Here is a 27,549-nt window from a genome sequence, read left to right on the forward strand (position 1 = left end):
TCAAAATAATGTCAGTAAAATTGAGGGATGAAGTCTGAGATAACAAAGGAAAAAACCTCGCAAGCATCATTGTGCATTTTACAACTGGTGCTGTGCCTGGCACATAATCCATAGGTATTCAGTAAATGTTTATTTAATGAATCAATGAATTATTAATTTATGTACAGACATATGAGTAGCTTGGACTAGATCATTTCTACAGTCCTATCCACATTGAAATTCTGTGATATTCTGATAACAAATGCTTCTCATTTCTTTAGGAAAATTATGCTCCCTGAGACACTCACCCCTCTCTTACTAGGCAGTTCTTTTTCAGTATAGTTTGAGGCTCAGATTTATCACTTCAAATATATGTATCATTTTGTTGAAACAAACCCATGTCTCAGACTTTCATCAATCCTTTCTTAAGTTATCCTAAATTGTGAGGTTCTGTGTGTGTGTGTTTGACTCATTGAAGGAGTGGTTTTAATAATGAAAAGTAAAAGCTAAAATTTGTGATGGTAGAAATATCTAGTTATACATTGTCTTTCTATATCTTCCCAAGCTCCCAGCACATGGATTTTAGATTTAGGTATACTTAAGCTGTTTCACTAGTATGGCCAAGGAAGCTCATATCAAGTTGACCCTTCTGCAAATAACAACTATAAACTCTGGATGAAATGCAAGAAACAATGATGACACCAGAGAGTAAACAAAATCAGACAGACTCTGGAGGGAAGTTGGCACTTGTACATGAGTTTCCTATTTTTTTAGAGCTTTTAGCTTGAGAGAAATCTGCAGTTGGCAGGAGTATGAGGTGGGCAAAATTCTCATATAAAACATACCATCTTCCATATCGGAAGAATAAGAATACAGAGTTTTGGACAACTAGAGTCCCTCAACAGTGAGGGGGAGATCACCCCAAAAAAGAGACAGTCAGAGAAATAAAGCCCAGATCCTGTGAATAAACTTTACACAAATCTGATTGGCCTTGAGCCACATGTTTACAAAGCCATCTAGCTAAGTAAAAAAGAACTGAACTGAGATTTCAGCTGCTGCTCAAGAGACAAAGTTTATGGTTTGAATCTAACCAAATTAATTGTCTGCTTAAAAAAATAAAAAGTATTCAGCATATAGTAGAATCCAGATTCTCCACAACATAATAGTCACCACATCCAGGATCCAATAGACAATGGCTTGACATATGAAGAATCAAGAAAATGTGATCTATTCTCAAAAGAAAAGACAAGTAGAGGAGGCCTGTTCTACAATGCTGCAAATGTGGAATTAGCAGACAAGTATTTAAAAACAGGTATTATAACTATGGTCAGTGATGTAAAGGAAAATATTATCTCAATGAATGAAAAGGTAGAAAATCTCAGGTGAGAGATTATGTATAAAAAAAGAACCAAATGGAAATTCTGAAATTAAAAATTGCAAAATCTGAAATGTAAACATCACTGGATGGATTTAGAGCAGAACAAAAATAAGAAAAAAAAGAATCACTGAATGTGAAGATAGACCAATCAAAATAAGGTAATCTAAAAATAAAAGAGAAAAAGTATTGGTGAAGAAGGTGAAGATTGACTCGAAGGCCTGTAGGACAATATCAAAAGGTCTAATACACATAGAGTTAGAATCTTAGAAGGAAAGAAGATGGAGAGAAAATGGAGCAGAAAAACCATTCGAAGAAATAATGGCTGAAAAAAATTAAAATTTGGTAAAAGACATGTAATTACAGATACAAAAAAGCTTAGCAAATACCAAGTAGGGATACATAAGAAAAAAACCACTCCTGGCCATAAAGCAGTAAAAGTTCTGAAAGTGAAAGATCAATACAAAGGCCTTGAAAAGGGCAGAGAAAAAGGACATAACACATGTGGAGGAACAATAATTTAAATGATTGTTGATTTTCATGAAAAATTTCAAAAGCCAGTATAGTGGAACATTTATATAAGGCTAAAAGGAAAAAAAACCCACGAATAGGTTCTCTCAATGCAGAATTCTATATCCAATGAATTTAGCCTTCAATTAAAAAAAATAAAGATGTTTTAAAGATAAAAGACAACTAAGAGAATTGATTACCAGATTTGTACTGTAAGAAATACTAAAAGAAGTACTTCAGGCTGAGGGACATGACATCACACAGAAATGTGAAGCTACAGAATGAATAAAAAGTATCAGGAATGATAAACATCTGGGTAGATAAAAGGGATAGTTTTGTCTTTAAGAAAAAATACATATTATCATTTAAAGTAAAAATTATAACAATGTCTCATCGGCTTTACAAAAGTATGTAAATATAATACATATAATGATGATAGCTTAAAGGCTGAGGGAGTAAATTAATCTATTTAGTTGCAGTGTTTCTACATGTTATGTGAAGTAATACAACATTAACTCCAGGAAGACTATGAAAAATTAAGAATGTATATTATAATCACAGAGTAACTACTAAAGATAATGCATAGTGTTATAATTTTAAAATACAAGAGATAAATTAAAATGTAATTTTAAAATATTCAAATAATCCAAAGGCAGGCAGGAAAAGAACAAGAGAAACAAAGTAGAGGTGACAAATAATAAACAAATAATAAAATGGTAGACATATATCAAACCACATCAATACGTACATTATATGTTAATGGACTAGTGCTGCAATTAAAAGGCAGATACTGTAGGAATGAAAAGAAGTAAGATCCAGCTATATGCTATCTTGAAAGGATGCACTTTAAATATAAAGACCCAGGCTGAAAGTGAATGGATGAAAAGAGATACACCAGGCAAACAATAAGAGTAAGAAAACTAGAGTGGCTAAATTGATATCAGATAATGTAGACATCAAGACAAAGATTATTACTGGCCTGGCGTGGTGGCTCACACCTGTAATCCCAACACTTTGGGAGGCCGAGGTCAGCGGATCACGAGGTCAGGAGTTCAAGGCCAGCCTGGCCAAGATGGTGAAACCCCATCTCTACTAAAAATACAAAAATTAGCTGGGCATGGTGGCAGGTGCCTGTAATTCCAGCTACTTGAGAGGCTAATGCAGAGAATTGCTTGAACCAGGGAGTTGGAGCTTGCAGTGAGCCGAGATTGCGTCACTGTATTCCAGCCTGGGCGACAGAGCAAGACTCCATCTCACCAAAAAAAAAAAAAAAAAAAAGATTAGTAAGGGACATTTCATAACGGTAAAATCACCAATAGGACATAATAATCATAAATGTATATACACCTAATATTAATGCTTCAAAGTACATAAAGCAGAAATTGGCCTAATGGCCTAATTAAAATAAGCGGACAATTCCACAATTATATGAGATTTTTAACTCTCATTTCTTAGCAACCGTTAGATAAAAAAATTTAAAAAAAAAGATTTAAAGCTAATTGTTACTTATGGAACACTACACCCACCATCTGAAAAACATTCTTTCGAAGTACATATGCTATCAAGATAGAGCATGTATGATAGGCTATAAAAATTAAATAATACTTCTAAATAATCCCTGGGTCAAAGAAAAAATTAGAAAATTTGAAAATATTTTGAATTTGAATTCTGATTTTGACATTTAAAATATACTTAACCTTGGACAACTGATTGGGATTGCTGAGTGTCAGTTTCTTCTTCAATAAAGTGGAGATATTAACCTTCACTGGGTTATCGTGAAGATTAAATGAAATAATGTATGTAAAGCACTTAGCATAACTTCTGGCATAATAATGATACTTAATGTCGTTGTTCATAATGAGAAGCCATGACTGAGGGTATATGGGCACACTTACAGGGTCTCCTGCTACTTCCATCATTCTGTCTTTGTTTTTTTTTTGGTGGGGGAAGGTCTCTAACCAGTTGGATGGTATTAATAAGATCTCTCTCTCTCTTTTTTTTTTTTTTTCTGGGGCATCGCTCTGTCACGCAGGTTTTAGTGTAGTGGCACAATCATAGCATACTGCAGGCTCTAACTTCTGGGCTCAAATGATCCTTCTGCTTCAGCCTCCCAAGTAGCTGGCACTGCAGGAATGTGCCACATTCAGCTGATTTTCTTGATTTTTGGTAGAGACAATGTCTCACTATCATAAATGTTGCCCAGGCTGGTCTCAAATTCCTAAGCTCAAGTGATCCTCCCACCTTGGCCTTCCAAAATGCTAGGATTACGGATGTGACCCGCTGTGACCAGCTGATCATTCTGTCTTTCACTACTACCCAAGAAGACCATGCTGTATCATTCTACTCTTTATATTTCTTTGTTGATAAATGATCCCGCCCTATCTGATTTAATTTTTATCTCCTTACTGTGTAACATTACACAGTGGATTTACGTAGACACACAGGAGATTTATGCATCCTTTGAATCCAAATCTTGAGTTGAGGACAATGCTTCCATCCTCAGGCCCCCATTCAGCCTGGGTGTCTGTCTTCAGTACCATTGTTGACAAGACGCCAGTAGCCCATCTCCTAAAACTTGCAATTTGAGACTTCGACTTCATCACGCTGGTTCTCCATTTCCCAGATATCAAAAAGCAATTCGGAAAATGAGGAACCATGATTATCTTCTATTTTTTTTCCTAACTCAATTGTACAAATTCAGCAATGATTTTCATGTACTCTGTTTCTTGAAGTATCTCTTTTTAAATGCTTATAATAATAACTACCTCACAGGAACCTTGGTGTCTAATTAATTATTGTTTGTCAAAAGCTTTAGGATCTTCAGCTGGAAAGGGGATTGGGGAAGCACACAGTGTCATCTTGGAGAGCTCTGCATCTTGCTATATTGAATGGAGCTAGTGTCCCTGTGTAATCAAATTGACCACACTGCTAGGGCTAACGCTGTAATTAATGAAACCCGTGCAGACCCAATGAAGTGAACAGTCTATTATTTTTAGATTGAATAATTAAGCCTGAAGAGCTTCAGTGCTTTTTCCAATAGCTTCCTTTTTTTTCAGATGACTATTGACATTTTGGTTCTCAATCTCATTTCATTGTGTCAATTCGGTGTGTGTCCATTTATCTCATGTCATGCAGAATTCATTATAATACCAAAAATGCTGAATCTTTACAAATGTATTTTTTAAAAAGAACTAATGCCTACCTTAGAAACAAACTCAACATAATAAACAAGTAAGGGGAATGGTATGCATTTTATTAAGGGCCTGCACTGTGTCAGGTACTATGTGGGTACCTTACATATTCAACTTCATCTAATTTTTTCCGAGCCACACAGTGAAGCTGGTCTAATCTCCATTTTATGGATGAAGAAAGTAGCTCGAGGAGGTAAAATTATTGAAGGATACCAGCAAGCAAGGGGCAGAGGCAGTATTTGAACCCAAGCCTCTCTAATTCTAAAATTCACACTCTTTCCACGAGTAGCAGAGGCCTGTCTCTGTGCCCATTCAAGAAAGTATGTTATTCTGAGCCATTGGGACATACCTTGAGAGTCTTGTTGTGTCTCTGCAGCTCCCGGCACAGACTCTCCAATTTGCTTCGAGCGAGGATAGCTCTGCTGTGTTCACCTTGTAACTGGTCCTTTTCTTTTTGAATTTGTACCTGTTTCTTTTGGAGGAGCTTTAACTTCTTTTGCTCAGTACGATGTTCATCCAGCTGTACACATGGAGATACAAACATGAAAGAAAATGGCAGGGATCTCCTTGGAGTCGATAGAAAAAAAGCAACCTTAAAGATTACTCTATGGTTGTTTGGAAACATTCTTTGCTATTATCTCTTCCTCTGGAAGTAAATGAAATTCATAAGTGTCACCTTTGTAGTACTTGAAGGTATAGTTTACAGAGCACAGCATTGATAGGTTTTTCATTATTACTAGTCTCTTTTTACTTTGATCTATTTTTGGATGGTCTAGAAATATTTTTCCTGAGTCTATCTAACCAATATTGAATAGCCAGACAAAATCGAAAGGCATGCCTTGGAATCTGTAAACTGCCAGAGTTCCTGACGATGCCTTGCATTGAGGCAGTGATCAACAGTCTGTCTGCCTGGGTTGCATTTTGTTCGCGTAATTCTTCCTTGAAACAAGCTTCTAGCACTATTTTTAAAAATAGGAAAGAGAAATGCAGCCTTCTGGTAAACAGAAGATGAAGTCCTCTTCTTTATAATTTTGGGCTCTGAGTGTGGATTGTTTGTGTGTGGGAAAGGAGAAGAGAAAGTATCCTTCCACTACCTAAGTATTGACGGGTTTTCACCAAACCATCAGAAATAGCTACTGCATGATTCAACAGCATGAATAGCAAATATCTGTAACATGCCTTGCTGCTCCCCACCCACACCCGCCCTGTGCTTATAACAAATAGATCATTCTGCTGGTTTCTGCTGAGTCCAGGTGAACTCTTCTCGTGTTCCTCCAGCAGCCACAAATGCCCTGGAACATGAAATCAACTTACTACTGTACTTTCCATCTTGGATGCTGAAGTTCTAGGATAGGATTGTCAGTAAAATGCAGGACACCCCGTTAAATTTAAATTTCAAATAAACAAGAAATAATTTTTAGCATAGGTTTTAATATATTCCAAATATTGCATGAGACATATTTTTGCCAAAAAGTTATTTGTTGTTTATCTGAAATGTAAACTTAACTGAGTGTAATGTATGTTTATTTGTTACATCTGGCAACGTTATTATGGAGTTCTAGACCTGGTGTGGGGAGCATGGGGATAAACCTCAGAAGCCTCCAGAGAGAGATCAGTGGACTCTAGGAGTGTCGATCTCAGACTGACCATCACTGGGGCCACATTCAAGCAGCAGCCGTTTGTCCCGAGCCATTTCCTCCACTGGCCTTAGTTCCTGTAGTGCCCAGATGGTGATGAAGTCAGGTAAGTACTAGTCCTAATAACGACTTTGTTGATGAACAGAAAGGAAAAGCCCTGGTTCTTCTGGACCTCAGGTGTTCTGGTGCCTCACAGAGCCTAATGCAAATGGATACAGATGCCACATGAGCTCTGACACGTGCCTCAGTTTCCCCATTTTAAAAAAGCCATTGGGGCCAGGCGTGGTGGCTCATGCCTGTAATCCCAGCACTTTGGGATGCAAGGCAGGCAGATCATGAGGTCAGGAGATCAAGATCATCCTGGCCAACATGGTGAAACCCCATCTCTACTAAAAATACAAAAATTAGCCGGGCGTGGCGGCGCACACCTGTAATCCCAGCTACTTGGGAGGCTGAGGCAGGAGAATTGCTTGAACCAGGGAGATGGAGGTTGTAGTAAGTCGAGATTGTGCCACTGCACTCCAGCCTGGGTGACAGAGCAAGACTCCATCTCAAAAAATCATAATAATAAATAACAAATAAAAAGCAGTTATTCTTTCTGAGCGAGATGAACACCTGTCACACTTTCTTCAGTTCACATTTTATTTCTTTCCTCTCTCCCTCCTGCCACCCTAAAATAAGCATTTTAAACCCTTGCCAGATAAAACTAAGGCTATGTATATATGATATTCTATCTTCAAACTTACGTGCAATTTCTAGCTACTAGTGGAAATTAGCATTGTAAAAACAAGACCCATATTACTGAAAATATTGATTGAAATGGATATGCTCCTTGGAAAATAAATAATCTGTTATTTCTCATGCTAAGCTTGCTCATAGATGTGATCCTTTCATTTTGCACCATAGTTATAAGATAGGCATGAAATTTCTTTCACATATATTTTGATTTTAAATGACTATTGTCCTTTCTTGAAATTTATATATTGTAGATCGGGCATGGTGGCTCATGCCTGTAATCCCAGCACTTTGGGAGGCTGAGGTGGGCGGATCACCTGAAGTCAGGAGGTCGAAACCAGCCTGGCCAACACGGTTAAACCTCGTCTCTACTAAAAACACAAAGATTAGCTGGGCCTAGGGGCGGGCGCCTGTAATCCCAGCTACTCGGGAGGCTGAGGCAGGAGAATCGCTTGAGCCTGGGAGGCGGAGGTTGCAGTGAGTTGAGATCGTGCCACTGCACTCCAGCCTGGGTGACAAGAGCAATACTCCATCTCAAAAAAAAAAAAAAAAAAAAAAAAAAAGAAACGAAATTTATATATTGTTATTATTCTTGCCATTCTGGTTTAGACTTTACTTTCTGAAGATGAAACCTATATCAGGGTTTCTGAACCCCAACACAAGTAACATATTGGGCCAGATAATTTTTTGTTGTTGGGGCTATCCTATGCCTTGTAAGTTGTTCAACACCATCCCTGGCCCCTACCTGCTATATGCCAGTAGCACTGCCCAATTGCAACACCCCAAAATATCTCCCAACAGACATGCCTATTGTTGCCTGGTGGACAAAACTGTCCTTGTTTAGGGAACTCTGCACTGTGTGGCTTTATCTGAGTGTCAGGAGGAAGACGCCCTATAGGTGTTTCATAAGTTGAAAGAGAAATGATTTGTGCTTGCTCATTATCCATTTAATATTTTATTTTTATTTTTAATTTTAATTTTTTTAGAGACAGAGTCTTGCTCAGTCACCCAGGCTGGAGTGCAGTGGCACAATCACTGATAGTTCACTGAAGCCTCAAACACCTGGCTTCAGTCATCCTCCTGCCTCAGCCTCCTGAGTAGCTGGGACAACAGATGCGTGCCACCATGCCCAGCTAATTTTTTTTGTAGAGATGGGTTCTCGCCATATTGTCCAGGCTGGTTTTGAGCTCCCAAGTTCAAGCAATCCGCCTGCCTTGGCCTCCCAAAGTGCTGGGATTACAGGCACGGGCCACTGTGCTCAGTCTATTTTGTTTCTAATATTAATCAAGATAATACACCAGAACTTTCCTTTATATTTTAAAAAGTTTAAATTATTAACAAAGTAATTCAGCCAATATTCAAGTGATTCTTGGCATCGAAGACAATGAAAATACACATTCCCTGCCCTCTGGGTTCTTACTGCACAGCTTCAGTCAAATGCAGGCTTTGCGATTTTACTTAGGCATAGTCCTTCTGTACAATTGTAATAGGCATATAGAATGTCTGTCTGTAATTTCTCTTGTTTTCTTTCTCTTTTTTACTAAGTTAAAAAGTAAAATTATTGCTAAGTACTAAATTAAAATCCTATTACTGATGTTGTTTTAACTACATAAGAAATGAGGAAATTAAATGCAAAAAATATTTCTCCCAGGCCATTTCCTAATTTAGTCATGAAGTGTCCTTACTTATTAATGAGCTTATCTTTATTTATTAATGAATACAATGTCAGGTAATATTACAGGATTTAGACTCTGCAAGGATGAGTGAGCTAGAGTGGCAGTTTGATTCACAGCTTTGAATTTGATGATTTATTCCATGTGAACACTTATATTTCAGTCATTTTCTATATTAATATCCAAATCAGTGAGCAAGGAAATAGGCTTAGTCTCCACGTAAAAAATTGAAATTCCTCATAATTTTTCTTTTCTGAAAAGGAAATGTAATAGGTTTTTTGGGTCAATTTTCTCCTATTCATTTTTTCTAGGATGACCTCTCGGGTTTGAAAGTTTATTACAAGAGATGATACAAATGCCAAAGTATAGCAAGTAAGGCTTGAATTGAATATGGTATCTGGGAAAACAATCTCTTGTTTATTGGGGGTGACTGCTTTGGTAGGAGGATGAGTAGGTACAGGGAGTTCCCTGAGACCAGGATGAACAACACTGGCTCATGGAGAAAATATCGGTAAGTCTGGAAAAGTGATGCTTCCCCAATGTACTGCCGTGGGACTGCAGCACCATACATCACTTCCTGTATTAGTCTAGAATGCTGCCCAGTCCCTTCAAGTATAGAACATGGTGCTGGAAATGAAACATGAATGGCCTTGGTATGTGTTGGTAAATTGAAGGGGCAAAGGAAAAACGACTCAGAAAATACTAAAAAGAGCAAGGATGGATAGGTGAGAATCGCATGGAAATGTGAGAGTGGGGGCCAGATTTGGAGAGAAAATATTATTTTTGACACCTAACTTATGGTATTGAAATTCTTAATAGCCAGTGCAATACAAGTTGCAAGAAAATTGATACACTGATACTTGCTTTGTGAGTTTCTACTGCTCTTTTGGGAAGCAATATGGCCATAAAGTTTAAAAACCAGAAAGCACTCATCTTGTTTAATTTGGTAATCCTATTTCTGGAAATTTTTCTTAAAATCATAAAAAAGAAGGAGAAAAAACAAAGCTGATACGTGATGATGTTCATTGCAGAAATATTTGGTAAAGCAAAATAGTGAGAGGAATTTAAATATCTTCAAATTATTGAATCAGTAGATACAGCCACTTAACGGAATATGATACAACCTTTACAAAAAATATTTATGAAGACTATATATTATATGGAAAAATGCCTGTCATGTACAAAACCAGACATCAACTTATATGTACCTTATGACTGTAATTATAATTAAAAGCATCTCTGCATATACAGCAGAATAGGAAAAGAATACACATAAAACAAAGTTTGTATTTTACATGAGGGATTAGAGGTATTTTTATTTTGTGTATTCACCACTATATATATTCATAATGTAGTTTGTATGTCTAAAAAATAATCTAAAAATATTGTTGGCAGAGTTAAGTAATCAGCCAGTCACTTAGAGATTCAGAATTTTTCTGGATCTATTGCATAATAATTCAGCATAATAGGATGCATCAGGTAGAAGGACAGAAAGATTACAGGACTAGATTCAGAGTGAAAAACAAAGAAAACAAGTCACTCACTGAAGTGTACTCCATCTACAGGGATGAAGAGTCTGTGGGCCTGAAGCTTATTCAGTTTTGGAGGCCCTCTTAAAAAAAAAATTAAAGCGAATTAGGCCCCGGGCCTCAAAGGGGTCCATGTAAGTGAGATGTCCTGAGGTTTAAGCTTCCTTAGCTGCAATGGTAAATCTACTGTTGGGGGCAGTTCAACCTACTGTCTGGAGGAATTTTTTGCTATATGGAGTCTTAAGTTTCATTCTCCTGTCACTGTTTCTTCAAAAGAAATAACTGAAAGAACTCGTATTTTGCCCCAAACTACTTTTTATTTGCAACTACATGATTTCATGCAATTCTTCTAAACAACAAGGACACAAAATAGACTTCTTTGTGTATAAATAACTTACATATGCCCCATATAGTACATGTTGAAAGTTGCTAGAACAGCTCTTCCACTCCTATAATGTTCTGGTATCCAAGAGTGTTGATGCGCAATATATAAATGCCAAGTCCAAGATTAAAAACTCAGGCAACTGACTAACTTTTAAAAAGTTCCCCAAACTATGTCAATATATCTAAAATGTATATATATACATTTTAAGAAAGATTATTCTCAATAAGTTCTATTAAAAATAAGTTCAATTGTTTGGTCCATCTAACTTCACTACTATTAGTATGAGCTTTCAGTCTACAGTAAGATTTGTTTTACCTTTTTCTCAACGTGACACCAACACAATCAAAAGGAGCTAGTGAGGTGCTAACATGTGAGAATCAGCCCAGTGATTCTGGTCACAATACATTTCAGGGAGAGGATCCCATGTCGCTGGGATTGGGTGATATGGTTTATTTTCCTTCCCTGATTTGGATAACCAAATGGAACAGATAGAGATTCTGATGGGAATTCCTTCAAAAGAATTTTTGTAGAAGCAGAAATAAAGGAGAAGGTTACTGCCGAGCTTTATTAGAGAGGATGCCACATCTGAACTGTGGGTCTCATAGTCTGCAGGGTTAGCACACAGACCTCAGATGTTGGTCTTTACAATTCATTCTCAGATTGGCAGGTGTTTGTTTTTCCTTGAAACTAGAGGCACTGGGCTCACTAAGTCCTCCCCTTTTCTCCAACCAGCCAATTTTAGAGTTACTAGTGAGGAGACAGTCCACTTTGAGTATTCTCTGATGGTTGAGAGTAGCTTCCTTTGCTCCTAGGGGCCCCAATTTATTGAGAAGGCGGCTGCCTAGGAGCACTTAGAACAGGGTACAAAACAATTCACATGAAATGCTTTGCTATTGTAGGCAAGAGGGAGAAGAATGAGGATCAAAGATAATAAATACAGAAATGGACCAGACTAGAATGTGCCATGAACTGAAGGATGGCATGACTCAACCCCCTGCTGTCTTCCCTTTGTAGCTCTCAAAAATCCTAGGTAGGAGAACTGAGTGAAAGTTTGAAAATATGTTATCTATCTATCTGTCTATATTTATTTATGTATGTATTTATATTTAGAGACAGGGTCTTGCTGTCACCCAGGCTGGAGTGCAATGGCACAATCATAGCTCATTGCAACCTCAAACTCCTGAGTTCAAGCAATCTTCCTGCCACAGCCTCCTGAGAAGCTAGGACTACAGGTGCTCATCACCATGCCCAGCGAATTTAAAAACTGTAGAGATGGGGGCTCACTATGTTATCAAGGTTGGTCTTGAACTCCTGGCCTGGGGCAATCCTCCCACCTTGGCCTCCCAAAGTGTTGGATTACAGGTGTGAGCCACTGCACCTGGCCTGTTTATCTTTATATTGAGTATATTTCTATTTTATTACAAAACTAAAAAGAACTTTAAAATATCTACAATTTTCAATCACATATACTTCAGTCTCCTAGCCCCAAAATTACACACATATTGGAGGTGGTGGTGGACACTCCAATTCTAGCCTATTTCTTCCTCTTGCTGTTATTTCTCAACTTTTCTTTCCTTTTTTTTTCCTTAAGAAATTCTTCTTTTATGAATTCTAGCTCAGGCTTGTTCAAAGGTACCAGCCATGGTCTTTATTTAATGAGGTGCCTGAAAAACTAAGTCTCCTTTTCTCAGCTCTAACTGGAGCCTGAATCTTTCTGAGAAAAGAAGCTAATCAAAGATCTTACCAATTCAGCATACTTCTTGAATAAAAAATCGAACTTTTCTTCAGGTGTTGGCAACTTGTTCAGATTTTGCATTAGCAGGTTGGCTTCTTTGCCTTAAAAAAAAAAAAGACATGAAAAAAATAAGTGTTGAATTTACAGTCAGGTGATAAGGGCTGGAGTCTCAGATTGACCACTTGCTAATTATTCCCCACTTTGGCCAAGCCATTCATCTTATCAGATGTAATTTTCTTTCCTATAGAAAGGATGACACCTACTTACAGAGTGAATGTTAGTTGGGAAGTTTGTGAATGTGTGGCACAGTGTGAGGTTCATGGCAGACTCTCAATAAATGTTTGCTATAACAGAATCCCCCAGTTTTCATCACAAGAATCCATTCTTATTACTCCTCCCTGTATTCTTCAGAATCAAAAGATTTTATGCATCAAAAATACTGACTTTCTGAAAGACTACATCACCCATTTTCCATTTGAATTAACAAAAAGGAAGCAAAACAGCCAATCAAAATTTCTGACTAGTATGAAACAGCAACACGGAGTTGCTAGGATTCCAGCCAAAAGCAGAGAAGCTTGATGAAGTAGCCTGCCCATTTTTCCCCTGTGTTTTTCGTTCTTTTGGTAACTCTTTTCCCTCTTTTAGAGGGAACCAAGTTTCTCTTTTTTGTACATAAACCCATTCCTTGGGATTGGAGTGGGAATACCTCTGATCCTGTTTCCTACCAAACAGAATAAAATCATTATAGAAGGAAAACCAAGTGAAGACATGGAGGGCCTTTTCACAAGACTTTTTGTGTCTCTGTGATAATGGACGCAGCCTTCTCTGGCCTTCCTTTCCTTCACCTAGGCCTTAATATCCGTTGGCAGTTTCATTTTGTTTCCAGTTGGAGCTTATGCTATATTAAAAAAAATTAACCCTGTTCAATAACAATGAACAGGTGGGGCATTTTTCCCATCCCTACCTATCTATGAAAACCACTCTGTTTAATCAGAGTAGAGTGGTCAAGCCACACAACAAAGCCCACACTTCCTGATATAAATCTGCTTAAGAAAATTAACAACTTGGTTGGGCGAGGTGGCTAACACCTGTAATCCCAGCACTTTGGGAGGCCGAGGCAGGCGTATCACGAGGTCAGGAGTTCGAGATCAGACTGACCAACATGATGAAACTCCGTCTCTACTAAAAATACAAAACTTAGTCGGGCGTGGTGACGCGCACCTGTAATCCCAGCTACTCAGGAGGCTGAGGCAGGAGAATCATTTGAACCAGGGAGGCGGAAGTTGCAGTGAGCTGAGATCGTGCCACTGCACTCCAGCCTGGGTGACAGAGTGAGACTCCGTCTCAAAAAAAAAAAAAAAAAAAGAAACGAAAATTAACAACTTTGACCTTTCCCCCAAAAACAGACATTTCCCCTTGGCTAGAGTACTTGCTTTCATCTTGGAGAGACATATATGTCATGAAATTAGGGTTGCCAGATGAAATATAGGACATGGGGCACACTTGTACTAAAAAATGAGTGGTGTTTACCTGAAATTCTAATTTTTCTGGACATCCTGTATTTTCCTTTGCTAAATCTGGAATCAAGGAATTTGATGTCTAGAAGGAATTTCAAAGAGCATCCAGACTAATGGGTTAATTTCATGGATTTTAGTATTTAAGGCCCAGAAAAGTCCAAAGTTACATGATTAGTGCTGGCAGAGCAAAGGCTTGAATCCAAGGCTTGTCTCCTTGTTCTAAGTCACTCCACTCTCATGTGGAATTCTGATGCTAGAGAAACCTAGAGAAATAGGAAACTTTTTTTTTTTTTTTTGAAAAAATGACCTCATTTCCAACAGTTAGTTTGGTCTATCTTTGCCTAGTGAGTCAGTTCAGATTAGCCTAAGACAGGGGAAGGTGGGTGTGAGTAGGGTCCCTCCCAGCTCTCCAATTATGGCCTGTGGCATCTGCAGCTGATAATCACTGCTGCCTCGCCCCTGCCAGGCATGTGCTTTGGTTATCCCTCTACTGACAGGGATAGATTTGTATTGGTCAGGCCATTCCTTCACCCTTGTCTTCAGTCCAGGGAAGGTGCCCACATAAAGACTACAATCCCAAGTTAGAGTGTCATCTATTAAAGTCAAGAGACTGTACCCTTGATCATTCTTGGCCCAGGATGCAATGTAGCATTTGGCCCATGGCAAGTGCTCAGTAAATGATGATAATAATAGAATAAAACAAAGCTGTCCAGGCGCGGTGGCTCATGCCTGTAATCCCAGCACTTTGGGAGGCTGACGTGGGCAGATCATGAGGTCAGGAGATCGAGACCATCCTGGCCAACATGGTGAAACCCCATCTCTACTAAAATACAAAAAATTAGCTAGGCCCAGTGGTGGTGTGCGCCTGTAGTCCCAGCTACTAGGGAGGCTGAGGCAAGGGAATCACTTGAACCCAGGAAGCAGAAATTGCAGTGAGCCGAGATTGCACTGCACTCCATTGCAAACAGACAAATGAAACAAAACAAAAACAAAGCCAACTAGCTCAAACTCATATCATGGGAGTCAAATAAACAATGTCATGAAAACAACTTTTTGTGACCAACTAGAGGAAAAACAGGTCTTACTCTCACCTGTGATGTTTTACGTTTCCTGGGATACGGCTCAGTGTGTGTACTGAGATATAAAACCATTACATGTCTTGTTTGGGAGAGATAGAAATGAGTGAGTCCAAAGGTTCTCGCTTTCTTCCCACATTAAGTATCTTCTCCCCTTTAGTTTTATTTTCTGTAACTGTGAGAAGAGGTTTCTTTTGTTTGTTTTGTTTTTTAACCTTCACACACTCACTGAGGTCTCTTTTTGCTCTAGTCTTTTTGCTAGAAGGTTAACATCCAGGTACATCAATATGCCTTCAAAAATTATTCCTCCCGCCAACAAAAAATCCAGGAAACAGAATTTCTGTTTGTAAGTCTCACAGGAAAAGCACTAAAACTGGAAATTAAAAAAAAAAAAAAATCCGGCCGGGGGCGGTGGCTCAAGCCTGTAATCCCAGGACTTTGGGAGGCCAAGACGGGCGGATCGCGAGGTCAGGAGATCGAGACCATCCTGGCTAACACGGTGAAACCCCGTCTCTACTAAAAAATACAAAAAAAAAATACTAGCCGGGCGCGGTGGCGGGCGCCTGTAGTCCCAGCTACTCCGGAGGCTGAGGCAGGAGAATGGCGCGAACCCGGGAGGCGGAGCTTGTAGTGAACGGAGATCGCGTCACTGCGCTCCAGCCTGGGCGACAGAGCCAGACTCCGTCTCAAAAAAAAAAGATATATATATATATGGGCATGTGCAGAATTCATAAGTTTATGACATTACTGACCTCAGTTTTTAAACTTCCATTGGTGGTGTTGGACTAGGGTGCTATGTGGAGTAATCATGAAGGAGGGGAGTAGACAGAGACTTGCTCATCATCTACAAAAGGCTATCATTACATCTCCATGGAAATAGGGTCATTTGGTGACAGTGTCAAACACAAGAGGAAAAACTGACTTTATTCAGGGACGCTTTATCAGGAAGGAATCACCTGCCTTCTCCCTAATGTGTCCTTCCAAAGCAAGCTGCATTTCTTCCTCATGAAAGCTAGGAAGGCATGTGGGCATGTAGCCACCGCGCTGCGAAATTCTCAGCGTGGTAGGAAGTCTACATGAAAGTGGAACCACCTGTGCAGTAGACACAGCGCTGTCGCATATGGCTGTGGTCACTGGCACAATTTTATTGGAAGATGGAGAAATTATTTTTAATCAAAGAAACAAAAAACTGGCTGGGCGCGGTGGCTCATGCCTGTAATCCCAGCACTTTGGGAGGCTGAGGCGGGCAGATAACGAGTTAGGAGATCGAGACCATCCTCGCCAACATGGTGAAACCCCGTCTCTACTAAAAATACAAAAATTAGCTGGGTGTGGTGGCGCGTGCCTATAATACCAGCTACTCTGGAGGCTGAGCCAGGAAAATCGCTTGAATCAGGGAGGCAGAGGTTGCAGTGAGCCGAGATTGTGCCACAGCAGACCAGCCTGGCAACAGAGCGAGACTCTGTCTCAAAAAAAGAAAGAAAGAAAGAAAAGAAAGGAAGAAAGGAAGAAAAAGAAAGAAGGAAGGAAGGAAAGAAAGAAAGAGAGAGAAAGAGAGAGAGAGAGAGAGAAAGAAAGAAAGAAAGAAAGAAAGAAAGAAAGAAAGAAAGAAAGAAAGAAAAGAGAGAGAAAGACAGACAAACCTGAAATTAAAGGCAACTAAGCCAGCTGAAGAAATGTGGACCAGGATTTTTCTGAAACTTTTAGCATAGTAATGATTGTTTATACTAAGTTTGGTGACAACTTATGCAGATTTAATGTGTTCAAAACTATGCCTTTTCTGGCCGGGCACAGTGGCTCACACCTGTAATGCCAGCACTTTGGGAGGTCAAGGCAGGCAGATCACCAGAGATCAGGAGAACCAGCCTGGCCAATATATAGTGAAACCCCGTCTCTACTAAAAAATACAAAAATTAGCTGGACCTGGTGGTACACGCCTGTAGTCCCAGCTACTTGGGAAACTGAGGCAGGAGACTTGCTTGAACCCGAGAGGCAGAGGTTGCAGTGAGCTGAGATCGGCCACTCTACTTCAGGCTGGGGGACAGAGCGAGACTCTGTCTCTCAAAAACAAAAGTATGCCTTTTCTCTTCCAAAATTTTTTTTTAAGAACTTTGGGGTTAAATTTGATTATGAATAGGTACTTGTGTACCTCTCTAACCACCTTCCTGATTTCCATGTATTGTGGCAGAAACTTAAAGCCAAAAAAGACTGTGAATGTCCCTCTTTCAAATGTTAGACCTAGATTCATATTTCACTGTTACTTTTGTTATTCTTCTAATATGATATGATTTCTAAAAATAAGCATGAGATAAATAATTCCTGAGCATCTATAGATATCTTTTAAGGGAAGTAAAATTCATGTATGCAGAGGATAGGAAGGAAAGTATTATTAAATTCATACTGGACTAAGGATGGAAGATCTGGTTCCAGAACCAACTCTGCCATCAACTAGTTGAGTGATTTTTTTTTTTTTGTAGACTCTCAAACTCTCTGGCTTTAATTTCCCTGTCTATAAAATTAGTGGGTTGACTAAATGGATTCTGAGTTCAACCTTTAAGATTTGGTCATTTCACAACTAAAATAGCTTTCACCATTTTTAGCTTGATTTAGATAACAACAAAAGTAAAAGCAACATTGTTTGGATGGCATATTTGTTATCTTAGACTATTATGATCCACTTTTTAAATTTACAAAGGTTCTCTTACTCCTCACTGTCACCATTCATTGTCAGGGTTTTCGTTCGCTTGTTTCATTTGGTTTTAAGGCTTCTAGCAGTTTCGAAAATACCACCTAGCCTGTGTTTTCTTATCAGATTTTGTTCCATTTGGCTGACATTTTCTATCTCTTCTCTTTCAGTGGCCTTGTCAAATTTGTAGGGGAACTTTGGCCTCTCACTCAGTAGGAGAGTGGATCTGATCTGAAGTTCTTAATAGGTCAACTGATGATGTGCATACACTATTACCAATAACGAAAATAAAAATATTAGAAAAAAACAGTAAAATATTCATCCATCCAATACCTACCTTGATCAGAAGAGAATACTAATAATTTTTCTCAAGACTTTTCTCTCCCCTTCCATCTGCTTCTGTAAACTCTCCTCCCTGTCAAGGTCTGGTCTAGGTTCTAGCTTCTCTATGAATCTACTTGTCAAGTTTTGTCTCTGCTTATTCCTCTTTCCCTTGAATTTCTCTGGTCTTCTTACCATCTCCTTCAGAAAATTTAGTCTCCTTGAGAAAATACCATCTCCTTCAGAAAATATCAAAGCAGCAGGTTATTACTCTCTCAGAGAAACTAGAAATCAAGCTAAAACAGATGAAACAGACTGTCTGGGAGAGTGGCCAGATCGTTCAAAGGAAGACTAGGGGCCGGGCACAGTGGCTCACGTCTGTAATCCCAGCACTTTGGGAGGGTGAGGTGGGCAGACCACTTGAGGTCAGGAGTTTGAGACCAGTCTGGGTAACATAGTGAAACCCCGTCTCTACTAAAAATATAAAAATTAGCCATGCATGGTGGCACGTGGCTGTAATCCCAGCTACATGGGAGACTGAGGCAGGAGAATCGCTTGAACCTGGGAGGTGGAGGTTGCAGTGAGCTGAGATAGCACCACTGTACTCTAGCCTGGGCAACAGAGTGAGACTTTGTCTCAAAAAATAAAGGAAGACTATGTAAATGGATGTCTGAAGACATTTCAGAATACTGATGTCCTAGTCAGGAGCCTCTCAGAAGGTACCACTGAAGCTCACTTGTAACTAGAAAGACAAAATTCATTAACTGAGCTGTAATACATGCTCCTTAGCCAATATGATGCTTGCTTCTGTACCACTTTGGTCCTACGATGACACAAGGTCCATCCCTTGCTTTATGACTAATCTCGCAATCACATCAACTAGATAAGTAACATTTTTTGGCGGACTCTGAAACTCCCTAGGCTTCAATTTCCCTGTCTATAAAATTAGTAGGTTGACTAGATGGATTCTGAACTCAGAATAGCCCTATGAATGAACTTTGTTTTTCTCCTAGCCCACATAATGTTGTCAAAGAAGTGATAAATGAGAGATACCTCTGAGCCTGGAGGACACGAGTAGGAGAACGAAGCAGATACTTTAGATGTGAACACGGCATGGTGCTGCATAATGGGAAATCTGTTTTCATTTCTTTCATTTCACATGCCAAGGGGAAAGTGACTTTACCCCCAGAGAGATTTTTAAATATTCCCCAACTGCTCTGGTAAGTACTGCGTTTATTGTACAATATGCAGCCTGAAAAGGAAAAATAAGTCCTGGGTGCTTGGGTTGTAGAGACATTTCCCAAATATTCAAGGTGTTCTGGAAAAAAAAAAAAAAAAAGGTTCTTGGCCAAGCGCAGTGGTTCATGCCTGTAATCACAGCACTTTGGGAGGCTCAGGCAGGCGAATCACCTGAGGTCGGGAGTTTGAGACCAGCCTGACCAACATGGAGAAATCCCATCTCTACTAAAAATACAAAACTAGCTGGGCGTGGTGGCACATGCCTGTAATCCCAGCTACTTGGGAGGCTGAGGCAGGAGAATCGCTTGAACCCGGAGGGCAGAGGCTGCGGTGAGCCGAGATCACACCATTACACTCCAGCCTGGGCAACAAGAGTGAAACTCCATCTCAAAAAAAAAAAAAAAAAAAAAAAAAATGTCTCTCACTGATCCAATAAGTCAGTAAGTTTTGGAAATGATGGAAACTATACCCATCACTAGTTTAGATTTTCATTGTGTATACAGTAAAGGTCAGAGAATTCTGGCAGTAAAGAAACTGTTTAACTTTGTGAAATCTCAAGCATCTCAAAGTAGACACACTTTGGAAAATGTTATAGTAGAGAGTCAAAACATTTTAGCATCTCAAATGTGCCAATAAAGCAAATAGCATCTGATAAAGACGTCTTTGATCAAGTACATAAGCAAAAACTAAGAATATGTCTTCAGATATGGGTTGAATGACTTATTATCTAAGAGGTCCAAATAGGTTATAAAAGGAGACCGCAGCCAGACGTTTATATTTGCTCCAAAAGAGTGAAGAAAACACTTTCTGAAGAATCAGAACCATTGCTTCCACAATCTGTTTGTGTCAAAATTACCCAGGGTGAACATTTCCCATGCTCTCCTAAAAATTTTCCTGTTCCTGGTCTTGCATTTATACTATATGACAATTAGCTTATGTGTCTTCTTTTTCCTCTCTACCTAGTGATCCTTGACTAAAGGCCATGACTTATTTATTTTTGTGCACCTAGCACAGTGCCTCATAAACACTAGGCATTAATAAATACTCATTGTAGGCCGGGCACGGTGGCTCACGCCTGTGATCCCAGCACTTTGGGAGGTTGAGGTGGGCGAATCACGAGGTCAGGAGATCGAGACCATCCTGGCCAACATGGTGAAACCCTGTCTCTATTAAAAATACAAAAATTAGCTGGGCTTGGTGGCGCATGCCCGTAATCCCAGCTACTTGAGAGGCTGAGGCAGGAGAATCGCTTGAACTAGGGAGTCGGAGGTTGCAGTGAGCCGAAATCGCACCACTGCACTCCAGCCTGGCAACGGAGTCAGACTCTGCCTCAAAGAAAAATAAATAAATAAATAAAAATAAAGAAATAAGTACTCATTGGGGATTTGAGGATAGGTAGAAATTCCTAGGTAAAGAAACTAGAATGTGCACAGTCCTTGTGGGAGATGGAGTATAGCATGTTCAAAGAACTGAGAGACAAGATCAGGCTTCACTCCAGGCCTACAAACTCCAAATATCTGTGTGTGGGGGCTCAGGAGCAGCATTTTTCACAAATTTTGCAATTGATTCTAATAAAGTTGGAAAACCATTAGTCTAGACAATAGCACAGTACCATTTAGCTGGAAAGTAGCTAAGAAGGCTGCCAAAGCTACTTGCAAACAACTGAAAGTTTAAAATGGTGGTTGTTGAGGTTAGCCTAAAAATGTTGTTTTCATGCATAATGTAGCTGTTAAATAGTACAGTGTTTACAATAATATGCTAATGATGATGAGTGGGAAGGCACAAAAAGGTCATGAGCCCACACACACTCAATTAGAGTGGATACACCTAGATACTCTAATCCACAAGCATTGATTTTGGTCAAACACAGTCAGTTTGAATTTGGTAATTTGTAAATAGCGGCAGAATTAGAGAGTTAGAATTTTTAAAAACATCATCCTGATTATTTGGTAATTGTAAGATTAATGCAGATTATGAAATAACTCATGGAAGAGAGTAGAAATCCAAATTGGTTATTTTAACTTTATGCCTATTTTCTTCATATCTTTCCCCTCAACAACACACACGCACACACACACACACACACACACACCAATTCCTATGTAAAAGTTTTAGGGTGATTGAAAAATAACTTTTCTGGTTAGGATCACTTGAAGTTGCTTACCTCTGGGATAAGGTTTTGTATATTGTCTTATGGAAACTTGAATAATGACTAGCTTTGTAAAGGGACGCATTTGAGATGTTTGGTCAGAGAAGAAAAAATTGCTCTGTAACACAGAGCAATTTTATTATGTTTTTCCATGTTCCAAAACACTAGAGTGATTCCAAACCTGCACTTTGGAACTTGAAGATACTTTAAAGTTATTATCTGGGTTCTTTTAATTTTATACTAGTTGGGTCAAGTATGCTATCTCAATGTGTCATTCAGCCCTTCTTGAAAGCATTGTAGCAATGGGTTTTAGCATCATAGCGGTATCTGTAGGAAAACAGCCCATTGCATGGCAAGAGTGATGCCATCTTAAAGCAAACCTGCCACGATGACCAATGTTTGACTCCTCCATACCAAGGTGTTCTGCAGCAGGGATCTCCAACCCTGTCTACCAGTCCATGGCCTGTTAGGAACTGGACTGCACAGCAGGAGATGAGTGGCAGGCAACAGAGCAAAGCTTCATCTGTATTTACAGCTGCTCCCCCATCACTCACATTACTACCTGACCTCCACCTCCTGTCAGATCAGTGGTGGCATTAGATTCTCATAGGAGCATGAACCCTATTGTGAACTGCGCATGCGAGGGATGTAGGTTGCACACTCCCTGTGAGAATCTAATGCCTGATGATCTGTCACTGTCTCCCATCACCCCCAGATGGGACCGTCTAGTTGCAGGAAAACAAGCTCAGGGCTCCTACTGATTCTACATTATGGTGAGTTGTATAATGATTTCATTATATATTACAATGTAATAATAATAGAAATAAAGTGCACAATAAATGTAATGCGCTTGAATCATCCTGAAACTGTCCCTCCCCAGTCCATGGAAAAATTGTCTTCCCTGGTGCCATAAAGGTTGACCGCTGTTCTGCAGCAAGGTCTTTAAACAATGCCTGTAACATAGATAATCCCTCAGAAAGATGCTTATCTAATGTTCCCAGTGGTCATGACTTTTGGCAAGGAAGTCTGAGATGTGACCAGCTGCACATGACTTTACCTAAAAGCTTGCTATGTAAAGGACACTTTCTGGAGAGTGGGTGCAGGGATCCACTGTCTCACTGCTGCCCAAGACAGCACTACTGTTTGTAAGCCCCTATTAAATATTTCTTTCTGAGAAAGTGGATTTGTCAGCTTCTGCTTTTGGCCTTCAGCTCCCTTGGTCTTTGTGAGTAGGTTTGTATATACCTGCTCACTGCAGAAAAATATTCTACTCCAGTTTGGGATATTTTTGGGTTTACAGATAATCTGGTTACTGGAGGTTGAACCCAGTTCTGACACCAACGCTTATGATCTTTCACTCTACCACACAGTCTTCCGGAAACAAATAAGATGTGGTCTCTGCCCTTGATAGATTCTCCAACTAGCATGGGAGATGGGTTATAAACAAATGACTTGCTGCAGAAAATTTAATGGGAAACTAAGGAAGGTGATGCTGCCTCTACCTGGGCGTATCAGGGAAAGTATCACACAGGAGTGGGTATTTGTAGTGAGTGTTTCCACCAGGAAAGATAAGCAGAGGGACTTTCCTATGTACAGTAACATGCTTTCACTCATAGTTTAAAAAATTAACATTCTCACCCTTTTTTCACAGCCATCGTTGGTGTTACCAATCTCCCGTGCTCTCCTAAAAAAATTTCCTGTTCCTGTTTTTGCACTTCTCCTATAGAATTAATTTACGTGTCTTCTGTTTTCTCTATACTTAGAGCTCCTTGACCAAAGGGCCATGACTTATTTACCTTTGTGCACCTAGCACAGTGCCTTACAAAGACTAGGTGTTAATATACAGTCATTGGGCACTTGAGGATGGGTAAAGATTTCTAGGTAAAGAAACTAGGATGGGCACAGGCCTTGTGGGAGATGGAGCATAGCATGTTCAAAGGCCTGAAAGACAAGATCAGAATGACTAGCTATTAGGCAGTAGTGGTGGTGGTAGTAATAGAGGCAGAGTGTTCAGGAAGGTGATGTTGTAGGGTAGAGTAATCTGAGATAAAACTGGGACTGGTTGGAGTTAGATCATTAGGATCTTAGAGAACATGTTAAAGATTTTGGTCTTCATCCTAAGAGCAGTAGGAAGCCATGCAACAGAGGGTCAATGGGTAACAGACTGAAAAGTTCACCTGAGCTGTATTGAGGGGAAAGGGCTGGGGACAAATACAGCAAGGGAAAATGTAGAAGGCTATCACAGTAATTCAAATATTAGATGTGGCTTTTAGTGAAGGTTGGAGGAAGTGCCCCTTTTTCAGGAATACTGTACAGAAAAGTCATATATTTGAGCATAACTACTTGCCTAATCCTTTTAGGATTTTCTTTTCCAATTTTTGCTCTTTATTGCTGACAGGCTCTTTGACAGTGGGTGGCTCTCCAGAAGCAACAGGTTCTCTTCCAGCCTCTTCAGTTGTTTCCTCACAGTCCCCATCCTCGTTGTCAGGTGATTCCGCATTCTCAGGCTGCTCACTAGCCCTGGCAGTGAGACCCATAAGTTTCCCTGCTGTGCTGGCAGCAGACCCATAAGTGTTAATGATGTCTTCCAGCTGTCGATTCAGCTCTTCAGAGATATCGGGGTGCACATCTGCCTCTTTCTCCGGTGGCTGGACTGGGGTTGAAGAATCCTGACCATCTTCCTTCTCCAGGCCATTGTGACGGGGTAATGATGAACTGTCCCCTGGAGGTGTTGACTGTTGTTCCGCTGAGAGCTGTTCAGCGTGATTAGCCTCCATCTTGGGACTGGTATCTAGTGGTAAGCACATTAGGCTTTACATAGCTAACCTAGATGCTACATATCAATGCTTCATTTCAATGGTAAGGATATCCCCCAAGTGAATGCCAACTAATTATGGTCTCTCACATAGAGTGAATGTCCTTTCACAAACCATTGATGTTACAATTATTAAAGTAGGAACACTGAAAAGTTGTTTTTCCAAATCAAGTCACACTACTGGCATATTTTTGGTTTTGCTCTTCACTTTCAACAGTATTCCTTATTATTCACATTAAGAAAGTAATTCATGCTATTGTTTCTTTGTGGCCTTATTTGTCATTTTGCTTACACTAGTCAGTTTGTGTTGTCATTTTCCTGTATAGTTCTATATAGATTAACAATCACTGGAGGTACATGACTGTGTGTATTTAAAATGTTTAAATCTAAAATGGCATTAGTTTTCTTTCAAAGTTAAAATATTTAATAGAAGAGCCATCGAATTTATTTAAATGACTCATAACAATAACATCTCTAAGTTCTATTTGATCCATAAATCAGTATTTTGCTTAGTATGAATATTTTGATGTAAATGCATTATTACACTCGATACAGGAGACATTTCTCACTTTTCCGGCATTTTCTTTTTCAGATAAGCAACATGAATGCTTTTTCTGAGGCTCAAACTGGCATCATTTTTCAATTAAGACAGGGAATGAGGAAAGGTATAAATAAATAAACCAAGTAGTATAGAAACACAGGCCGGGTGCGGTGGCTCATATGTGTTATCCCAGCACTTTAGGAGGCCGAGGCGGGTGAATCACTTGAGGCCAAGAGACCAGCCTGGCCAACATGGTGAAACCCCGTCTCTACTAAAAATACAAAAATTAGCCGGATATGGTGGCCGGCACCCGTAGTCCCAGCTACTTGGGAGGCTGAGGTATCAGAATTGCTTGAACCGGGAGGCGGAGGTTGTAGTGAGCCAAGATTGCGCCACTAAACTCCAGCCTGAGCGACAGAGCAAGACTTTGTCTCAAAAACAAAACAAAAGCATGATGCTGCTTATAACAACAATTCCTTAAGTTTCTATAATACTCTTTTATTCCAATATATAAACCAACATTTTAAAAGAGAAAAACAGATTACAACTTTCTCTTCTAAGTCAGGAAGCTCTAGAAAAACAATAATTTTTAAGAAGTAGCAATGTTTCATAAACGAGGAGGAGACCAACTCGAGAAATAATTCAGCAATAATAAGGGCCCTTGGGAAAGGGTGAGAGATGGAACTGAGTCAGAGATTCCAGTGTTTCTGACTATTACCACTTCTAGGGTTGCAATAGATTTGGTTTAGGCCTTTAAGTTATGGTGCATTTTATTTTTAAATAATATTTAACAGTGATGCTGCTAAATAGCAGCATAAAAATAAGGCAAGATCCTCATAATTCGCAGGTTTTGCTGTTGTGGTAACGTGAAAGTGAAAACAAAAGCATACTGTTCTACAACTGCATAGCTTCCTTTTCCTGTTCTTAGGGCAGCAGGTGTCAATCAAATGCTCGGACACCAACAAGAACAGAAAATTCAACACAGACATTGCCACTGATGTGATGCTCACTAAACACTCATAACTTAGAGGAAGTACTTTTTTTCTTTCACTGTATTGAATTCACCAACTTAATTATCAAATAATGTAGCAAACAATTTCATTATCTTCATCACTGGGATTTCTTTATCCTGACCTCTACTTGTTGATTGCACTCATCTATATATAACTTAGGCCTCCCCTAAACACGGAGAAAGACACACGGCACCTGCTGTCCAGCCAAAAGTTATTTTAAGCTATTCTAAAATGAGTCATGCCATTTAGCACTTCATCCTTAAAAATCAAGAAAATCATTTTTCAATCAAATTGAAAACAGTAAACATTTGCTGGCTTAAATCCATACGTAGGTTTTAAAGTTGGGGAGACTATCTTAGGATGAAATAAAATCTCAAGTAAAATGAATTTCAAAATAATTAATTTAAAATAAGCTGTCCATAGGAGTTTTACTTTGGTTAGTCTAAATGCAAGTGGCTGTTTGTATTCAATTTGTTCTTTATCAGATGCCACAATCATTGATTTTTTTAAATTATTAATTCCATGGCTATTCTTTAAACTCCTGTTCCACATTTACTTTAAAACAGAACAGTCATTATAAAGCCTAGGACAACTCAATTCCTAAAAGTAGTCTCAAGACAAGTTAACAAGAGGGAAAAAAACAAAGTCAAAGAACTTCGTTACTTTTCAATCATCCATTGTATATTATGTGGCAAAGAAATTATTTCAAACTTTTATCTTATATAAACTTTATTGCCTTATTTTCCCCTCCCCAGGGAGAGAACTTTTCACTTGTGTTGGCTATTCCAGATGACTATCACAGACACATCCCTCCCTAAGCAACATATTTATTTATAAATACAACAATGAAAAGTTCTCCAACAGTTCACTGGCAATCTCAAAGTTGCAAGTTTCAAACACCACAAACCGCACCCTACATCTTCTCACGGGGCTTGGGGGAGGGTTTATCATACTTACCAGAAGGCAAGAAGCTAAGCAAGAAGAGAGAGGAGAGGAAAGAGGCAGGAAAAAGCAAGTCAGAGCTGCAGCAACAGCAGGGGAGGGCGGGCTGGCTGTGTTCTTACAAGGGAGAGAGAAACCCAATACACACACACACACACATATACACGCGCGCGCACACACACACACACACACGCCACAGGCACTGCTGGAGGCAGCAGTCTGGGGGAGGTGGGGGTAGGGAAAGGAACATCGTATGACACAGTGAGGGGAAAATACATCCAAGCTTCCCTAGCTGTTGCCACGGGAAATATCTTAGCAGAGAGAAGCAGCTGGAAGATCTCATCGGACTCTCCATGTTTTGTTTGTCCTTTCGGAAATTTAAACTCTGACTATATCATCCCCTTTGCAAATGCAGTCTTTCACCATTGTTACCCTTTTGGGTAGAGATCAGTTTTTCTTACTTCTTGGTTTATCTCCAGTGTGGTGGATGATTCATCTTCT

General features: G+C 39.4%; 1 protein-coding gene across 1 annotated transcript in view; it reads right to left on the reverse strand.

The window, feature by feature from the left end:
* The window catches only part of TXLNB (taxilin beta), a 51,989-nt gene extending 24,728 nt beyond the window's left edge, over nucleotides 1-27,261 (reverse strand). The window contains exons 1-4 of the mRNA XM_015137346.3: nucleotides 27,064-27,261; nucleotides 24,085-24,528; nucleotides 12,759-12,850; nucleotides 5,405-5,575 (exon numbers count right to left, since the gene is read on the reverse strand). Coding sequence (XP_014992832.3) covers nucleotides 5,405-5,575; nucleotides 12,759-12,850; nucleotides 24,085-24,514 — 693 coding nt within the window. The 5' untranslated portion in view covers nucleotides 24,515-24,528; nucleotides 27,064-27,261. The remainder of the gene's footprint in view (nucleotides 1-5,404; nucleotides 5,576-12,758; nucleotides 12,851-24,084; nucleotides 24,529-27,063) is intronic.
* Nucleotides 27,262-27,549: the final 288 nt, after the last annotated feature.

This window comes from Macaca mulatta, chromosome 4, assembly GCF_049350105.2.
Source record: "Macaca mulatta isolate MMU2019108-1 chromosome 4, T2T-MMU8v2.0, whole genome shotgun sequence".
Classification (NCBI taxonomy): domain Eukaryota; kingdom Metazoa; phylum Chordata; class Mammalia; order Primates; family Cercopithecidae; genus Macaca; species Macaca mulatta.